At 46.8% G+C, this 21,150-nt stretch overlaps 1 protein-coding gene across 4 annotated transcripts in view; it reads right to left on the reverse strand.

The window, feature by feature from the left end:
• The window catches only part of Rps6kc1 (ribosomal protein S6 kinase C1), a 146,279-nt gene that overhangs the window by 93,064 nt on the left and 32,065 nt on the right, over positions 1 to 21,150 (reverse strand). For all 4 annotated transcript variants that reach the window (XM_029476266.2, XM_021159114.3, XM_029476274.2 and 1 more), the window contains one exon: positions 10,782 to 11,141. In XM_029476266.2, coding sequence (XP_029332126.1) covers positions 10,782 to 11,141 — 360 coding nt within the window. The remainder of the gene's footprint in view (positions 1 to 10,781; positions 11,142 to 21,150) is intronic.

A 21,150-nucleotide genomic window follows, 5' to 3' on the forward strand; every position in this document is an offset into this window, starting at 1 on the left:
CATATAAGTGTTCAGACTGTGTATCGGAGCTATCAAAGGGTAAGGAAATAAAGAGAAGAGGAGGAGGGAGAAGAGAAGAAGGGAGAAGAGGAGGAGGGAGAAGAGAGGGGAAAGAGAATAGGAGGGAAAGGCGGAGCAGGGAACTCAGGAAAAGGGGAAGACAGGACATCACATCGGTGGCATTGCCACCAAGTCCCTGAAACACAGGTGTGTCTGCAGTATAATCTGTTACATCATCACATCATACTACAGACCCACACAGCAGAGCCATCACTAACGTGACCTAATGCGCCATCTCCGTACCTGGTACACAGGTGTACACAGTGCTACAGGATGGTCTCCTAGGTGGACAGAAGTGTGAAGGAACAAGGACCAGGAGCTCAAAAAGGAGTAGACATACAAAATCAAGTGCAGTGTGCAAGCAACACCCAGGGCCTGCTGTGTCTCCACATCACAAAGCTCGTGTGATCAGGAGACAAGTAGTTGAGAGGTACCACAGACTGGACACAAGGTCTGTATGATGAAAATCCTAGACTGAATCCCAGATCTACTCACCTGAATCTTGTCCCCTCACCTGAAAGTGAGGGCTTAAGGTCACCTCAGGAGGAGTAAACCTGCCACTCTGGCAACCAGAACACAGGAGGCAGAGGCAGCAAGATGAGCTCTGTGATTCCCAGGGGCACACAGGTGGGCACAAGAACAATGCTTGTCATCTGGCAGATTCCTGTTTTAAATAATTATTCTTGCTAAGTATGTGCCAGGCTTTCAGGGTCTTTGTATCAAATATTTGCATCCTTTATTTCAGTACCACTAAGCTATGCCCTGTATGACTAACTAGTATTCAGCTTTGGCTTTCCTGAATATTAAAAATAATATAAGAGGGTCTGGAGAGGTGGCTCAGTGGTTAAGAGCACTGACTGCTCTTCCAGAGGTCCTGAGTTCAATTCCCAGCAACCACAAGGTGGTTCACAACCATCTGTAATGGGATTTGGTGTTCTCTTCTGTTGTGTCTGAAGACAGCTACAGTGTACTCATATAAAAACAATAAACAAATCTTGAAAAAAAATAACATAAGAAAATAACTGAGGCTGTGACAGGCATTCAACACTTGCTGCTGCAACTCTCCACTGGTGCCTTTCCCATCCATCTGCCATGCTCTGTTGTCCTAAGTCCCCCAGCAAGCCCGCCCTTAGGACACAGAGGGACACTGAAGGATGGAGGAACAGACTGCCCATTCTTCACAAAGGTTCAAGTTGTTCCTGCAACCCTGACTTTCGTGCTTTCTCTTTTTAAATGCATAGCAACCTGAAAGTCTAGAAAATGGCATCTCCTTCCTTTTGAGAACCATCTCCAGTGAGGTCTGATTCGCAGGGGGCAAAGGCCCCTAGCAGGACTTGCTTGTTGCTAACGGACAGAAGTTCCCCACCATTGTGCTTGCATCTGGTCTCTGCTGTGAAAGTGCCACTTCCTAAGAAAAGCAGCAGCGTTCCCACCAGCTCAGCCACAACCTGGCAAGCTCCGGTTTTTCAATGAGCAGCTCAGTAGAGACGCAACCTGTGAGAACCATAGACAAAGCTTCTCTCTGAGATACTTCTCCCTGGACTGCCAGAGGCCCAGAAACAACAGCCATGCAGCAGGGAAACCCAAACCAGTCATGAGAGCCGCCGTAGGAAGAGCTGTGCTGTACTTCTTTATTTGTAGGTGAAACTCCAAAGATATTTCAGTGACACTTCTGTCATGCTAGAATAAACTTGCCCCAAGGAGGCATCTGTTCAGAGCATGAATGTCGTCAAACCAAGCACAACTCAGAGACCTATCCTGCAAATTTAGGTCACAGGTCTGCAGGGTGGTGAACACGCTACTTCCGCAGGGTTCTCAGACTGTGTCACACTTTACATAACATCAAAACTGCATGGAGTGAAACATGGATTCTTCTTTAAAAAATCAGAATTCCATAGACGGAAGCTGAGTGAAAAAACCCTGGAATTCAGGAACTGTGGTTCCCATGGCTTGTCTGACGGACGCCACTGTGTGGTGAGCAGACAATAAAACACTACACATAGTGAGTAAGCCGCTTGCTTTCTGGGTGGCACATTATCAGTGAGACGCACGCTGTCAGGAGCAGGCAGGATACTGTGGCTTCAGACAGACACACATGAAGACAGAAACAGCTCAGACAGCTAACCTTAGACAGCTGCTCAGAGAGCTTTCTGTAAAGAGTTTACAGGATAACAACACCACTCTCATCAGCGGAGTAAGAAATGCCGGAAGTAGTCTCTGTTGCTTACTCATCTGCATTTCTACTTCACATTCATTGTCAAGCAATGATTTTTGTTTTTCTGGTGCCATCAAGTGGCAACACTATGAAGTGTCCTGGTTAAGTACAAATAACATCTAGATGGAAAGATGTCAATGACATGGCTTGCCTATGCTAATTAAGGACCGATAGTGTTTTGGCAAGCTAGCAAATCATGTTGGGGAAAAAGGAAGATAACGAGAGCAGATCTGCAGCTCATCTCACTGCAGCCCTGACCAAGATGACAGGTAGGGAAAAGAACAGAAATGAAAAGGCCTTTACACAGAATACTCCACTCACACAACCCAACAAACTATAAATGCCTAGAAAACAAAACGGCGGCCGAGCGTGGTGGCTCACGCCTTTAATCCCAGCACTCGGGAGGCAGAGGCAGGTGGATTTCTGAGTTCGAGGCCAGCCTGGTCTACAAAGTGAGTTCCAGGACAGCCAGGACTAAACAGAGAAACCCTGACTCGAAGAAAAAAAAAAAAAAAAAAAAAAAAACAACGAAAACAAAACAGCTAAAATGTCACCTACCAATCAAAAGATGAAAAGCAAAGTGTCAGAGATGGAATATGAGCATCAGCTACTTGAAAGGGCAAGTCATCACTAAATGAATGTCCCCAACAACCCCAGCCAGACAACAAGTGCTGGCCAGAAAGGCAGCAGGCCCCACTCCTTTCACTTTTGCACATACAAACACAAGCAGCTTCATGACCCTAGCCCCTTGAAACAGACTGTGACAGTGCAACCTGAACTTCCAGCTAAAGATGACAATGGAACACGGGCATTTCTACTGCTCCGGAAACTCCCTTAGCATGACAAGCAAAGAATTTACTTAAGACAAAAACCGTAAGAAGGGCAGGGGTGGCACATGCCTTTAATCCCAGCACTTGGGAGGCAGAGGAAGGCAGATTTCTGAGTTCAAGTCCAGCCTGGTCTACAAAGTGAGTTCCAGGACAGCCAGAGCTACACAGAGAAACCCTGTCTCGAGAAAAAAAACAAAAAACAAAAAAGCAAAAATCAGAGATTTGAGAAAAAAAGCAACCAAATCTTAAAAACTAGGAAGTCAATGAGAAATTAGTATTCTCATGACCCCGTTGTAAAAGAAGAAAATCAGTCAGAGCGTTAGACTAGAAGCAGTTAAAAGACATAGACACGGAAAGTCCATACAGAGAGGAGGCTCCACGGTGAACAGCACACACTGCTCTTCCAAAGGACCCAAGTTATCAGGCTGCTCACAGCCAACTCTAGCTTCAGCTCCAGAGGGATCGCTTGCTTCTACAGGCAAAGCACACTCACATACACATGCCTGCCCTCCATAACTAAAGCACACTCACATACACATGCCTGCCCTCCTCCATAACTAAAGCACACTCACATACACATGCCTGCCCTCCCATAACTAAAGCACACTCACATACACATGCCTGCCCTCCTCCATAACTAAAGCACACTCACATACACATGCCTGCCCTCCTCCATAACTAAAGCACACTCACATACACATGCCTGCCCTCCATAAATAAAGCACACTCACATACACATGCCTGCCCTCCTCCATAACTAAAGCACACTCACATACACATGCCTGCCCTCCTCCCATAACTAAAGCAGACTCACATACACATGACTGCCCTCCATAACTAAAGCACACTCACATACACATGCCTGCCCTCCTCCATAACTAAAGCACACTCACATACACATGCCTGCCCTCCATAACTAAAGCACACTCACATACAAATGCCTGCCCTCCCATAACTAAAGCACACTCACATACACATGCCTGCCCTCCATAACTAAAGCACACTCACATACACATGCCTGCCCTCCATAACTAAAGCTCACTCACATACACATGCCTGTCCTCCTCCATAACTAAAGCACACTCACATACACATTCCTGCCCTCCATAACTAAAGCACACTCACATACACATGCCTGCCCTCCCATAACTAAAGCAAACTCACATACACATGCCTGCCCTCCATAACTAAAGCACACTCACATACACATGCCTGCCCTCCATAACTAAAGCACACTCACATACACATGCCTGCCCTCCTCCATAACTAAAGCACACTCACATACACATGCCTGCCCTCCTCCATAACTAAAGCACACTCACATACACATGCCTGCCCTCCTCCATAACTAAAGCACACTCACATACACATGCCTGCCCTCCCATAACTAAAGCACACTCACATACACATGCCTGCCCTCCATAACTAAAGCACACTCACATACACATGCCTGCCCTCCATAACTAAAGCACACTCACATACACATGCCTGCCCTCCTCTATAACTAAAGCACACACACATACACATGCCTGCCCTCCCATAACTAAAGCACACTCACATACACATGCCTGCCCTCCATAACTAAAGGACACTCACATACACATGCCTGCCCTCCATAACTAAAGCACACTCACATACACATGCCTGCCCTCCCATAACTAAAGCAAACTCACATACACATGCCTGCCCTCCTCCATAACTAAAGCACACTCACATACACATGCCTGCCCTCCTCCCATAACTAAAGCACACTCACATACACATGCCTGCCCTCCATAACTGAAGCACACTCACATACACATGCCTGCCCTCCTCCATAACTAAAGCACACTCACATACACATGCCTGCCCTCCCATAACTAAAGCACACTCACATACACATGCCTGCCCTCCTCCATAACTAAAGCACACTCACATACACATGCCTGCCCTCCATAACTAAAGCACACTCACATACACATGCCTGCCCTCCATAACTAAAGCAAACTCACATACACATGCCTGCCCTCCATAACTAAAGCACACTCACATACACATGCCTGCCCTCCTCCATAACTAAAGCACACTCACATACACATGCCTGCCCTCCATAACTAAAGCACACTCACACACACATGCCTGCCCTCCTCCATAACTAAAGCACACTCACATACACATGCCTGCCCTCCTCCATAACTAAAGCACACTCACATACACATGCCTGCCCTCCTCCATAACTAAAGCACACTCACATACACATGCCTGCCCTCCCATAACTAAAGCACACTCACACACACATGCCTGCCCTCCTCCATAACTAAAGCACACTCACATACACATGCCTGCCCTCCATAACTAAAGCACACTCACATACACATGCCTGCCCTCCTCCATAACTAAAGCACACTCACATACACATGCCTGCCCTCCATAACTAAAGCACACTCACATACACATGCCTGCCCTCCATAACTAAAGCACACTCACATACACATGCCTGCCCTCCCATAACTAAAGCACACTCACATACACATGCCTGCCCTCCTCCATAACTAAAGCACACTCACATACACATGCCTGCCCTCCCATAACTAAAGCACACTCACATACACATGCCTGCCCTCCATAACTAAAGCACACTCACATACACATGCCTGCCCTCCCATAACTAAAGCACACTCACATACACATGCCTGCCCTCCTCCATAACTAAAGCACACTCACATACACATGCCTGCCCTCCTCCATAACTAAAGCACACTCACATACACATGCCTGCCCTCCATAACTAAAGCACACTCACATACACATGCCTGCCCTCCATAACTAAAGCACACTCACATACACATGCCTGCCCTCCTCCATAACTAAAGCACACTCACATACACATGCCTGCCCTCCTCCATAACTAAAGCACACTCACATACACATGCCTGCCCTCCCATAACTAAAGCACACTCACATACACATGCCTGCCCTCCTCCATAACTAAAGCACACCCACATACACATGCCTGCCCTCCTCCATAACTAAAGCACACTCACATACACATGCCTGCCCTCCATAACTAAAGCACACTCACATACACATGCCTGCCCTCCATAACTAAAGCACACTCACATACACATGCCTGCCCTCCTCCATAACTAAAGCACACTCACATACACATGCCTGCCCTCCATAACTAAAGCACACTCACATACACATGCCTGCCCTCCCATAACTAAAGCAAACTCACATACACATGCCTGCCCTCCTCCATAACTAAAGCACACTCACATACACATGCCTGCCCTCCTCCCATAACTAAAGCACACTCACATACACATGCCTGCCCTCCTCCATAACTAAAGCACACTCACATACACATGCCTGCCCTCCATAACTAAAGCACACTCACATACACATGCCTGCCCTCCATAACTAAAGCACACTCACATACACATGCCTGCCCTCCATAACTAAAGCACACTCACATACACATGCCTGCCCTCCTCCATAACTAAAGCACACTCACATACACATGCCTGCCCTCGATAACTAAAGCACACTCACATACACATGACTACCCTCCCATAACTAAAGCACACTCACATACACATGCCTGCCCTCCATAACTAAAGCACACTCACATACACATGCCTGCCCTCCATAACTAAAGCACACTCACATACACATGCCTGCCCTCCATAACTAAAGCACACTCACATACACAAGCCTGACCTCCATAACTAAAGCGCACTCACATACACATGCCTGCCCTCCTCCATAACTAAAGCACACTCACATACACATGCCTGCCCTCCTCCATAACTAAAGCACACTCACATACACATGCCTGCCCTCCATAACTAAAGCACACTCACATGCACATGACTGCCCTCCCATAACTAAAGCACACTCACATACACAGGCCTGCCCTCCATAACTAAAGCACACTCACACACACATGCCTGCCCTCCTCCATAACTAAAGCACACTCACATACACATGCCTGCCCTCCTCCATAACTAAAGCACACTCACATACACATGCCTGCCCTCCCATAACTAAAGCACACTCACATACACATGCCTGCCCTCCCATAACTAAAGCACACTCACATACACATGCCAGCCCTCCCATAACTAAAGCACACTCACATACAAATGCCTGCCCTCCATAACTAAAGCACACTCACATACACATGCCTGCCCTCCCATAACTAAAGCAAACTCACATACACATGCCTGCCCTCCTCCATAACTAAAGCACACTCACATACACATGCCTGCCCTGCTCCCATAACTAAAGCACACTCACATACACATGCCTGCCCTCCATAACTAAAGCACACTCACATACACATGCCTGCCCTCCTCCATAACTAAAGCACACTCACATACACATGCCTGCCCTCCATAACTAAAGCACACTCACATACACATGCCTGCCCTCCATAACTAAAGCACACTCACATACACATGACTGCCCTCCCATAACTAAAGCACACTCACATACACATGCCTGCCCTCCATAACTAAAGCACACTCACATACACATGCCTGCCCTCCATAACTAAAGCACACTCACATACACATGCCTGCCCTCCATAACTAAAGCACACTCACACACACATGCCTGCCCTCCTCCATAACTAAAGCACACTCACATACACATGCCTGCCCTCCTCCATAACTAAAGCACACTCACATACACATGCCTGCCCTCCTCCATAACTAAAGCACACTCACATACACATGCCTGCCCTCCCATAACTAAAGCACACTCACACACACATGCCTGCCCTCCTCCATAACTAAAGCACACTCACATACACATGCCTGCCCTCCTCCATAACTAAAGCACACTCACATACACATGCCTGCCCTCCATAACTAAAGCACACTCACATACACATGCCTGCCCTCCTCCATAACTAAAGCACACTCACATACACATGCCTGCCCTCCCATAACTAAAGCACACTCACATACACATGCCTGCCCTCCCATAACTAAAGCACACTCACATACACATGCCTGCCCTCCCATAACTAAAGCACACTCACATACAAATGCCTGCCCTCCATAACTAAAGCACACTCACATACACATGCCTGCCCTCCCATAACTAAAGCACACTCACATAAACATGCCTGCCCTCCTCCATAACTAAAGCACACTCACATACACATGCCTGCCCTCCTCCCATAACTAAAGCACACTCACATACACATGCCTGCCCTCCATAACTAAAGCACACTCACATACACATGCCTGCCCTCCTCCATTTCTAAAGCACACTCACATACACATGCCTGCCCTCCATAACTAAAGCACACTCACATACACATGCCTGCCCTCCATAACTAAAGCACACTCACATACACATGACTGCCCTCCCATAACTAAAGCACACTCACATACACATGCCTGCCCTCCATAACTAAAGCACACTCACATACACATGCCTGCCCTCCATAACTAAAGCACACTCACATACACATGCCTGCCCTCCATAACTAAAGCACACTCACATACACATGCCTGACCTCCATAACTAAAGCACACTCATATACACATGCCTGCCCTCCTCCATAACTAAAGCACACTCACATACACATGCCTGCCCTCCTCCATAACTAAAGCACACTCACATACACATGCCTGCCCTCCCATAACTAAAGCACACTCACATACATATGCCTGCCCTCCATAATTAAAGCACACTCACATACACATGCCTGCCCTCCTCCATAACTAAAGCACACTCACATACACATGCCTGCCCTCCTCCATAACTAAAGCACACTCACATACACATGACTGCCCTCCTCCATAACTAAAGCACACTCACATACACATGACTGCCCTCCCATAACTAAAGCACACTCACATACACATGCCTGCCCTCAATAAGTAAAGCACACTCACATACACATGCCTGCCCTCCCATAACTAAAGCACACTCACATACACATGCCTGCCCTCCCCCATAACTAAAGCACACTCACATACACATGCCTGCCCTCCATAACTAAAGCACACTCACATACACATGCCTGCCCTCCATAACTAAAGCACACTCACATACACATGCCTGCCCTCCTCCATAACTACAGCACACTCACATACACATGCCTGCCCTCCCATAACTAAAGCACACTCACATACACATGCCTGCCCTCCATAACTAAAGCACACTCACATACACATGCCTGCCCTCCTCCATAACTAAAGCACACTCACATACACATGCCTGCCCTCCCATAACTAAAGCACACTCACATACACATGCCTGCCCTCCCATAACTAAAAGGAAAAGGCAGTGTTCTTAAATACACAAAAGTTAGAAGTGGTCATGTGGAGGACTTGGGGCACTAGGTATCCGACAAGGTAGAAATAAAGTTTGAAAAGGAGAATCCAGGGCTGGAGAGAAGGTGCAGCAGCTGAAAGCACTTTTTGCTCTTCTAGAGCATCCTGCTTCACTTCCCAGCACCCGCATGGCAGTTCACACCTGTCTGTAGTGCCAATTCCAGGGGACCCAGTGGCTTCTTCCTGGCCTACTCAGACATCAGGTTCTCACAGGGGAGGTTCTACACAGACACACACACAGGCAAAACACTCAGACAAAAATTAAACGGAAAAAAAATTTTTAAAGAAGAAATTCAGTGAAAATGATTGATAAGAAGCAGTTTAGAAACGCATATACATACACAGAACAGGATAAGGACAACAGGTGTCCTGAGAGGAAATACTAAAGGAAAGGGTAGTAGATAAGAAGTCCCGTCAGGCACAGAAGAGCAGCAGAAGTGACAGTTCACTGAAGAAGGTCACACCAGCTTTTGATTATTTCATCCTGTCCAAGAAGTCATGTCACTAAGTACAGGGCACTTTATTCTATTCTTGTGATAAAAAGGAAGGCACAAAATAAAGCCCTACACGCATACACACACACACACACATGCACACACGCACACACATGCACACATGCACACACGCGCGCGCGCACATACACACAAGCACACACACAGGCACACACATGCACACACACACGCACGCACACACACGTGCACGCACACACACGCGCACACACACACGCACACACGTACACAGACGCACACACACGCACCCACACATGTGCACGCACACACATGCACACACACACGCACACACATGCACACACGCTCACACGCGCACACACACACACATGCACACACACAAGCACAAACATGTGCGCACACATTTGCGCACACACATACACACACGCACACACAGTTCTTGTAGTGTATTTGGAGACACTACATTATGCTCAGCTCAGCACATTCCCGTCCCTTGATTCACTAGGTGAAGGTTAAGAGCCGCCTTGGCTAACAGAAAGCAGTGGTAGACAAACCAAGAGCCTCCTCTTCTCCACTGTCAGAGTCCACTGATAGTAAACTCATGGGCAGTCCCCAGGAGCGCTCTTGGCGAATACTGGTCAAGTCAGGAGAAAGACTGCCATTCCCACAGCACCTGGGGGACCCTGCTTTTGGAGATAATCAACTTTCATAGGTGGCTCAGAGTGCCAAGCACTTGTGATGACGTCACTCATGAGGTCTTCTCATTTCCCCTCCTGAATACAGAAGAACACAGACCCTTCAGGCACAGGACAGACAGATTTCCTTGCACCACATAAGCCATGCCAGGACACATGACTGTGGACAAAAGTCATACCTTGTACCCCTTCTAGGAGCAGATCGACGCCCTTCCTGTAAAAGTCAGAAGCAGCGTCATAGTCATCTTCCTCCTCCTTCTTTAAGGCCAGTTTGATAAGTTCCCCTGCCTTCTCCAGGTAATCTCTCCTGCCAAGCCTTGGCTTTAAGCTGCTGGGGAAGAGGCTGCGGCTTTCCCGGTCTTCTACTTTGCTTGGTTCACTGTCAGAAGCAACAGCCCCTACTGCCGAAGAATCCGTAGACAGACTCAGACCAAAGGTTCTACTGGGAGAACCCTGACGGGAAGCCATTCCATCATCTACCTCGGCAAGAGAGTCTGCATCAACAGTGAGGGACAGAAGGTCACTGTCACTGGAGAATCCTGAAATGAGGAGCACAAGAGTCAACATAAGACTAGAAGTAGCCACAGGGGCACAGGTCACACATACTGCCATCCTCCCATAACTAACTCAGCAGAGCAGCTGTGGCCTGCTGGTGACTGGCAGCATCTAGCAGATTGCTTCAATTTAGCTCATCTGATCTGATGTTGATGGTCTGTAACTCATGGCCATCTGTATGTAACTCATGGCCATCTGTCTGTCTGTAACTCATGGCCATCTGTCTGTCTGTAACTCATGGCCATCTGTCTGTCTGTAACTCATGGCCATCTGTCTGTCTGTAACTCATGGCTATCTGTGGAGAGCCTTGCCGTGAGCAATCGCCATTATAAGATGGCGCTGGCTTCTGCTGTGCCTAACTAGTAAACAAGCCTTGTGCGCAAGTGCGAGATACGCCTAGTCACTGCCAATCTCGGGGCGTAGTAATGAGGTGATGGGCGAGCAACAAATCAGGAGCTGACATGCCACATCAGGTGCTGAAATGCCATGCTGAGGGCTATATAAGCAGCACCATTTTCCGGAGTCTGGGTCTTTCCTCCTTAAGAAGCAATAAAGCTTGCCGCAGAAGAATCTGGTTGTCCGAGTGTGTTCTTGCCGGCAAGAACGATAGCTCGGGACAGCCATCTGTCTGTCTGTAACTCATGGCCATCTGTCTGTCTAGAACTCATGACCATCTGCTTATCTGTAACTCATGGCCATCTGTCTGTCTAGAACTCATGGCCATCTGTCTGTAACTCATGGCCATCTGTCTGTCTGTAACTCATGGCCATCTGTCTGTCTGTAACTCATGGCCATCTGTCTGTCTGTAACTCATGGCCATCTGTGTGTAGGTCATGGTCATCTACAGCCCCAGTTCCAAGGGACACAACACCTTTTTCTGGCCTCTGAGTGTACCAGGCACACATTAACAGATGCAGGCAAACACTCAAACATATAAGATGAAAGTAAATCTGTTAGAGTCTGGTGCCACAGGATCAGGCAGAGGGCAAGTCTAATCTATCACAGTCTGGCACCATGGGACCCAGGTGGGTAGACCATTCCTAAGATGACCCCTGCCCAGTGGAGCACCATACAGCCTAGGGAGGGAGCAAGCCTGAAACTACCCCACAGCCCCATCCAGTCCAATACCATGGGGCCTGAGTACAGAGCAAGCCTGAGACAACCCTTGCCAGATGCCACACAGGCTCAGGCAGGCAAATCACATCTGAGACAACCCCTACCCTATGCCACATGGCATAGGTGGGGCACAGCACTCCTGTGATTACTCCAGAGATGACCCCAGACACCCAGGGGCTCTGGGAACCACTAAGATAAGCAATTTAAGTGGTGGAGAGATGGAAGAGATGGAGAAGCAGAAGGACTGTGCACAACGAAGAGAGGCAGAGCTGGAGATCTGAGGGTAGTGAGAAACAGCCTGATGTGAGCAGAAAACACTCACTCATTCTAGACGAAAAATAAGCTTCAACCTTTATTGCTCAGAGAAAGAAAAGGCTTCTACCTTTTTATTGCTAAAAACCCTAAGTAAGAAAAAAAACTCATTCTCTTTATTGCTGGAGGGGGAAAAGCCTCATCTTTCTATTGGTGAACAAAAAAAAACCTTTTTCCTTTTTATTGCTGAATGAAAGAAGCCTTGTCCTTGTTAGTAGGAAGAAGCCTGCTTGCTTATTTTCCTCATTCTTAGTTCTTACACTTTCTCAGGAGAATAGATCACATGGTCTTCCAGCCATCTTTACATTCCAAAAGTTCATCATAAATCAAATAAGGAGTTTCAGCAGGAATGTTTCCAAGTGTTCTAGCTAAACATTCATTATCCTTCACTAGCTCCACAAGTTCATTAGAAGGTTAAAGCAATATTTTTTTTAAAACAATAATTCTTATGTCCTCAGTTAGCATGGTTTTGCCAAAAGGCAAATCATCTGCCTTGTATCTCATTAGTTTTGAAGTTTTGTATAGATAAATCTAGTCAATATTTTATTTTCTGTCCTTGCACCTACAATAAATTGTCCATTTCCAGTTTATGACCTTTAGTTACCAGATAATAGTTTCACAGCTAGCCTAGAAACAATGTTTTCCCTGATCGTGAATTTGTTCCAAGCCTGCCTTCTATGCTAGTGCAACTAGCCCATGACATATAGGTTTATAGAGGCCTAATTGCAGCTTTCATACTATATAGAGGGCTCAAAACTACTTGTATAAATTTAAGAATTCCAATGAAACATTATTAGGAATTATTAAATCATCAATTTGTCTACATAACATTACTACAAGAGAATAAATACGTCTTTGTTGATCTGCAGAAAATCTGCCCAGTAGGGTGGGCTAATGCCCAGGAATTATTATACTAATTTAATAATGACAGGAAAGGCATATCAGCTGCAAGAAGCAATCCTGAGATGAAGTCTCTTTGGGCCTTGCCTCTCAGAGATCTCCCATTACAGACCATATAAAACAATGGGCCATCTCCAGAAACATCATTTGCATGTCTTTAGCCTATCCTAGATGAATCCTGACACTGGTTCTGCTTCCTGGGTTGCAGGTGAGCCAGCCCCAAGAGTATGAGAGCAGGAGGTCTGGCCCTGCCCAATGCCAGCTGTAGCATGGGATGAGCTAGCCAGGGCAGTACTGTAGCATGGGATGAGCTAGCCAGGGCAGTACTGGAAATCCTACCCTAGTAGAGTGGGTGTGGGAGAGACGGTGGGCTGACCAGTGACTGCCTAGGTCCAGATCTAGGGTTTTGAGTTGACCCACCCTGACATCTACTCCATCTCTAAACTGCTAGAGCATGTAAAGGGTCCAATCCTACGGATCTAAAGCTGCAGGATCTCCCCCGACCCAGGGCAGCAACAGGCTATCTGGGAGGAGTCCCAGTGAGGGTCCAGGATTGATGGTGTAGCAGAAGCCAGAGGCTTCTATCAAACCAGACCAATGGCCCACTGCAATGAACATCTGCCAATAAAGAAGTGAGGAAAGAGGGGATTATTGTGGGACACACTACAGCTTCCATAGTGAGATTTTTTTTCTCATGGAGGAGGTTACGGGGTGGAGGCAGGTATAAAGGGGAGGGGGAGGTGAGTGGGATTGGGGTGCATAATGTGAAATTCACATACACACACAAATAAAAAGTTAAATAATAATCTTTTGAAATAAAACATTAAAACTATTATGCATTAAAATTTTTATTTATTAAAAGTAACTACATTCATCAAAACAAAAAAATATGTATTGGGAGAAATGACAATCTTTGATATTTTGCAAGTCTTGATGCTTGGCTGAACAGAACACGAGCCATTCTGACTCATGGTTCGGCAAACTATCTGTTGTCACAGCCTTGTGGTTGGAAGATGTTAATAAAAGAGAAAGTGCTAGATAATTGTGGTCACTGTTTTCCTGTCTTCCTTTTCTATTATTACTCTGGGGGTGGGGGCTGCAGGAACCCACAGCACATACATGAGGTCAGAGGACAACTGTGTGAAGTCAGTTCTTTCCTTCTGCCAGGTGGATCCTGGGAACTGAACTCAAACTCCTGTTTTTCTACACGACACCAAAGCTCCAGGGTGCTGTGCTCTGAAAACTGACAGCAACGAGCAATACATAAAACCCAAACACTGAAATGTGTAGGGTTCGCTACAGGTAAATCCACTGGTCCGTCTTGAACCATCTTTACCCATGCTATTTATAGCCTAACAAATCAATTATTTGTAAAATATCAGTTCCCTGACTACCACAGATCTTGCACATATCAACCTCCTATTTCATTATTACAGAATAACAATCACACTGGCCAACTGCCAACCTCAAGGCAGCACAAAAGCCCTAACTGGGGAGGAAGCTCTCCCACTGGCAACAAACACATGAGCTGTTTTCCTTGAAGAGGCAGCTCAGTTCATTCCAAGGGAAAAAATTAGGAACCAAACACACAAGTGTGATGACAACTGTCTGTCTGCTACTGATTCAAGCAAAGTGGCCTCCTGTGAGCGAGTGGCTTCTCGGCTCAGCTCCACAGCGCTCACCCACCTTCCCTAGAGCAGCATGGTAGCTTAGCAGGGAGGACACTGTGAGCTTCCTAGCATGCCAGGCTTGCTGCCACAACAGAAGCCTTCCTTCCTGCTGTCTCAGAACATGCAGACAGTGCCGCTTCTACCAGCGGCATGTGCAATAACCAACTTTGGTTTGGTACCACCATCCCCAACAGTTTGATCCTCATGGCTTTCCTATGTGACAATCAGCACAAAGGTCAGCACAGAAAAATGTCTTAGGTGACTGTATTACTAAAATGGTTCCACACTGCGGATCCTTGGAGACATCAGGAACACATACAGTTCTCGAATCTACTCATCCAGCGGCTGATTCTCTGAGACAAAACTGGAAACCCCATCCCTGAAACAGCTCAGGCACACACTGCTGTTTCTGCTTGCTTTGATTTGGTGGGGTTTGGGTTGTTTCTTGGTTTGTTTCCTTGATGATGCCAGGGGACAATCCCAAGGCACCTCACGCATGCCACATAAGCACCTGAGCGCTTAGCTCCATCTCCAGGCCAGAGCCACCACTGAGTACTTAATGCCAAGGTTCTCAGAAAATGGCACATAAAAGAGTTATTTATTTCCACAGGAGACAACACCAAGAATGAAAACTGCAGTGGATCAAACTACAGGATTCTGAGATCAGGGCTCAGCAAGCTCCGTGAAGAGCCAGAGAGTAAATACTTCAGGCCCTGCACCTCCATGTCCTGTTGTAGCTACACAATTCTGTGCTGAACAGAGGAGCATGCTGGACTTCAGTAAGACTTTGCTATAGACACTGAAACTTTAATTGCATGTCATATCACTGATAATTTCTTTGGGCTTTTCGACCATTTAAAAATGTAAAAAGTGTTCTTAGTTCACAGACCATGGGAAAGCAGCTGGAGGCAGATACGGCCGTCAGCCATTGTTTGTCAGCCTGTGGAGGCCTCTGGTTGCTCACTTCCTACCGAACAGAGGAAGACCATGTGAGCACCAACCTAGCTCCACGCTCAAGTCAGCTTTACACAGGACTTCGGCACCTCACAGTACAGCCTTGTTTTCTTTGGTTCTTTTTTCTTTGTTTCAAATTTTAGGATCTCTATAAAGGACTACCTATTCCCCAAAGGGGGCAGATTTCATTAAACCCACAGCTTCAAATGGATGTCACTAGACCATGGGGACCATCAAAATATTTCTAGAGCATGCAAAAGTTACTCACCCGCTATTCTAAAAACTATATAAACTTTTTAGATGATGTCCTCTGACACTCCCACACACACCCACACACACATACCCATGTGTACACACTCCCACAAATACCCACCCACCAGCAGTTAATCACAGATAACTGACATACTGATCATCAAGGTCTTATCCTTTGCTTCAAAGTGAAAAACTACTATAAATACTTTAGCCCAAGACTGCCCAAAAGCAGTGAGCAGGCTAGGAAAAATAAAACTCAACTGAGACCAATAAAGGGAAAAAGACTTGTAAACTTTAGGGACAACCTGAAAATCACAAATACCAAAGATTAAGTCATTTACAGCAAAACAAGCAGATCCATACACAAAGAGGACGGCCTAGAACTCGGTGGTGAGAAGATGAAACCAATGCCAAGCACAGGGTGCACAGCAGCCCCTGGATGCTCCTGAGCCACTGAAGACCCAGTCACGGGGGTCATTCAGTGCTGTTGTTCAAGGCACACACACAAACCATGAACTGCAAAACAAGTGGGCAGTACAAATCAATTAGAAAATCAGAAGAGGGCTGAAAAGATGCGTAGGTGCTGACAGCCTGTCCTCTGCAGAGGGGACACAGCTCCAGCATGTGCTTCGCATGGAAAGCCCCTCAGACCTCACATCTCAAAGACTCCAAAGGAGATGCTGCTGTTGTTCAAATGCAGGTAAAGACGTCACTGACAAATATAATCCTGAATGGATCATCCAGCAGCCCAACCAAGGGATTCTTAGCTTAAACGGAACTGTGGATGAGGGAGACCCACACCCCTCCTTGCCTTAGTCCTGGGAAACTGAACATTGCCATGCCTGAGAAACCTGGTCCAGGCACAGCTCCTGCATGGAGGGCTCGCTAGCTTTCATGGGTACTGGTCTCCCTCTTTTCCTTATTGAAGCAATTTCTCAACTCCCTTCTCAAGGAAGTACTCTCCAACAAGCTGTCCAAAAAGAAAAGCTTTTTCAGTAAAGGGTTGGGGATCAAATGGGCCTCACACACGCCATGCAAACAGTCTACTACTGAGCCTCCACCATCATGCTTGTCTGCCTTGCTACAGGCCCAAAGCAGCCAACCATGGGTTAAAACCTCTCAAGGTGCACACCAAAAGGAACCTATCCACCTTGTAAGTTGTTAGCCTCAGGCACTTTGTCACAGTGACTGAAAGCTGCTAACACACACTTCAAAAGATCTTCTACCACTGAAACAACAACATGCGATCTCAGGTTGCCTTCCCCCTCCATCATTCAGGAGATCACACCTAGAGCCTCATGCACAATAGGTAAGTTCTCAAAACCCCAGTCTTCATCCGTGTGTGTGTGTGTGTGTGTGTGTGTGTGTATCTATGTATGTGTGTGTACATGTATACATGTGCACACATATAGAAAGAAGTACAGAGAGATGGGTAAGCATACACATATATATGCACACACATGTAACTATATAGACATGGCATGTAAATTCACAAGTGTACATAGATGTATATAGACAAGATGTGCAAACACACAAGTGTATACGTGCATACACAGGCAGATGTAAAGATACACAAGACATAATAACATAAATAGTTAATACCTACTCCACTCATCTTACACTTGAGTACATCTGCTTCATGTGGTCTTGCTCAGCATGGTCCTATAACTCACCCCGTTTTTTTATAAAACTACATCTAAGCATCACATGTAGTAGAGACTACAACCCAGAAAGAAAGTGATGGATGAGTGAGCCACAGGGAGCTACAAGCATGATACAGGCTGTGGGTCTTGCTGAGGACAAAGAGAAGTGGTGGGAAGGGCAGCCATAGGTACTGGATACAATATAGACAACGTGTCAACATCAACCCATCCTCACAGGGACCCTCCTAGAACATCAGCAGAGTAGCAGGCTCACCCTCCACTACCACTGCACAGAGCCCTATGCCTCTTTTGGAAGTGATACAGGGGAAGTCAAAGGTTCCATGAGTCGCCTGCCTCTGGGTGTGGATCACAGAGATTCCAGTCTCGGTGCTATTAGAGGGCCTCAGGTGACTTGTTAAAAAGCAGCTACAGGCACGAGGGGTTTATTTAGCATCCCAGTCCACCTACCTGCCCTCACCTCTGGGCTTTGAACTGCTCAGAGTCAGACAGTCGAGCAGAATCTGCCTAGGACAGCATCTCTGAAAGACGGGCCTGGGGGAAAGGTTGAGTTGCCACACACAGAAGCTTTACAGTATGAGCCATCAGAACCCCGCATTTGAAGACCAGCTGCACAAAGAGATCGGTCTCCTTTGACAACAGGTGGCCTCTCGTGGGGGACTATATATAAAACACATGGCCTCGTTACTATCAGCTCATCACCTTCACTCAACTCTATAGGTCAAACATTGCCACACTCAACCAAAGGGACTTTCTACTTGTCCCAGTAGCAACCACTCCTGCTTCATGCACAAAAAAAGCACCTAGCCCAGAACCAAGATGACCCAGAAGTGGATGACATGCAGATCAGATGGAATCTGACATGCCTCCGAGAAACAAGCCCTTCAGAGGGGAGGGGCTCCTGCAGCCCCATACCTAGCTGAGGAGCGCACAGCACCAACTGGATGGCGCAAGAGCGCCACTTTTCTTTAGTAGTGGAGCCGTGGAGAGAAGCCTGTGCTTCAGCCGTCAGCCCCACACTATACTCAGCAACAGCCATAACAACACTCAACACTCGGTGGTCACTGGATTTAAATAGGGAAAGCCGGGAGGAAATCTACTGGGAGAAGGGGAACAGAGAGACGAGGGAAGGAAGAGCGGGATGGAGACCATCACATGCATGTATGAAATTGTCAAAGGACACTTTCTTTCATGACTGGGTTTCTTGTACACTCCTGGCCGTCTTGGGACTCACCGTGTAGATCAGGCTCACCTCTAACTCACAGACATTCACCTGCCTCTGCCTCCCAAGTGCTAGGACTAAAGGCATGTGCCACCACACATGTCAAAGAATACATTTTTCTAAAGGAAGAAAAGAAATGGGTCCTTCTCAATATGTCTGTGAGAAAATCCCTAAATCTAGAGCTGTGTGCTAGTCCCAAGTCTGGTACTCTACGGCACACTAGTGAGCTAGCAGCAGCTCCAGGCCAGCAAGAAGCAGTCTTTGACGGTTCCTAGGCTAGCAATGTGCCTGTGCCTCACCCTCGAGAAACCTCAGAGTCCCACAGACCCTACTGTGTATCTTTTAGGAACAGAACAGACTTCAAATGCCAGCACCGGTCCCAGGACAGGCCATCAAAAACACGGTGAAGTGCTCGCCCGGCTCCCCCTGCACTCAGAGTTGGTTGTTTCACTGCCCATTTGTTTTGTGGGCTCCAGGTTCCAACTGTTACCCTACACACGTGTGTGCAGATGTACACACAGGTCCCTCTGAAGGGCATGGAATTTCCCTAGAGCCGGGGTTATGAGAGGTTGTGAAGCCATCCAATGTGGACTCTGGGAACTGACCTCGGCAGCTGCAGAGCCACCTTTCCAGACCCGCCCTGACCTCCCTACACTAGAATGTGCTCACCATCCACAGCAAGTCAGAGGTCAGGGACTTAGCAAACACCTAGCAGCACACACTTGACCACCGCCAAACCCCAAAGTTTAACTGAAAAAGAAAGAACTCTGCAACATCCAATGTCCCTTCTAATCCGAAACCCAAGTGACCAAAACAAATCATGACCTTTTAATTTGGCCCACCCTGCCACTAAGTTCTAAATATCCAGTGTTACTCATAACAGCCCTGGGGTTTCAAGAGCCACTGCAAACTCTCTGTGCCTTCTCTTCCCCAAGCAGCACACACACACTGACACCAGCGTACGTGTGTCACCCACACTGATACAAGCGCACACGTATCTGTCTTTCTTTGTGTATTTGTTAGGCTTGCCTTGGTTTTGGTTTTAAGAGAGAAACTCTGAGGCCCAGGCTGGTCTTAAACTCACTATGTGAACTTGGCCTTCAATTTCTGATTCTCCTGTCTCAATTTCCAAGTACTGGGACTACAGGTATACAGCACCAGCCCTGGCTGAATTGTGCTTAAATTAAATTTACATAAAATTAAATTCCCTATTTATTTTAAGACTTACCACTTAAGAAAATGTAACTAGTCGTAAGCTGTGAACAGCATGAGTAAATACATACTTAATAACAAAATATAACTCCTTCAAGCTGACAGACAGGGACCCACTCCAGTAAGCCACAGGACTGAGGGCAAGCCCAGGCCTAAGATCTTAGTTCCCACAGCGCCACCTTGTGGACATTTGTAAAATAAAATCCTACCGCAAGTGTAACCTGCTTTAGTTGGGAGTTTCTATTTTGTCATAATTTGCAGCACTACACACCACAAAGACTTTAGTCTTAACACTGACATGTCGCTAATTACAAAGCCAGCATAAGGACATCCACATTTACTTTAGCTCTGCCTTGAAGCACAAACTTTAAATTCACTAAATAAAAACAACACAAAGAAAAAAAAAAAAAAAACACAAGGGCTTTTTTCTTTTTTTTAATCCTCCATGTATTTGTGTGTGTGTGTGTGTGTGTGTGCGTGTGCATAGACACAGATGGCACAGCACACCTGTAGTCAGAGGACAACCTTGAATGTCAGTCCTGGCTTCCACCTTCTTTGTACTACCACTGGCTAGCTGACCTATAAGCTTCCTGGGACTCTCCTGCCTCCACCTCCCATCTCAATCTCTCTGCAGAAGCAGTGGGACTGTACCTGAGCACTGGGGATCTGACCTCAGATTCTCCCATGTAGATGG

The sequence above is a fragment of the Mus caroli genome, unplaced genomic scaffold (genome assembly GCF_978045245.1).
Source record: "Mus caroli unplaced genomic scaffold, Mus_caroli_1 scaffold_1, whole genome shotgun sequence".
Classification (NCBI taxonomy): Eukaryota; Metazoa; Chordata; class Mammalia; order Rodentia; family Muridae; genus Mus; species Mus caroli.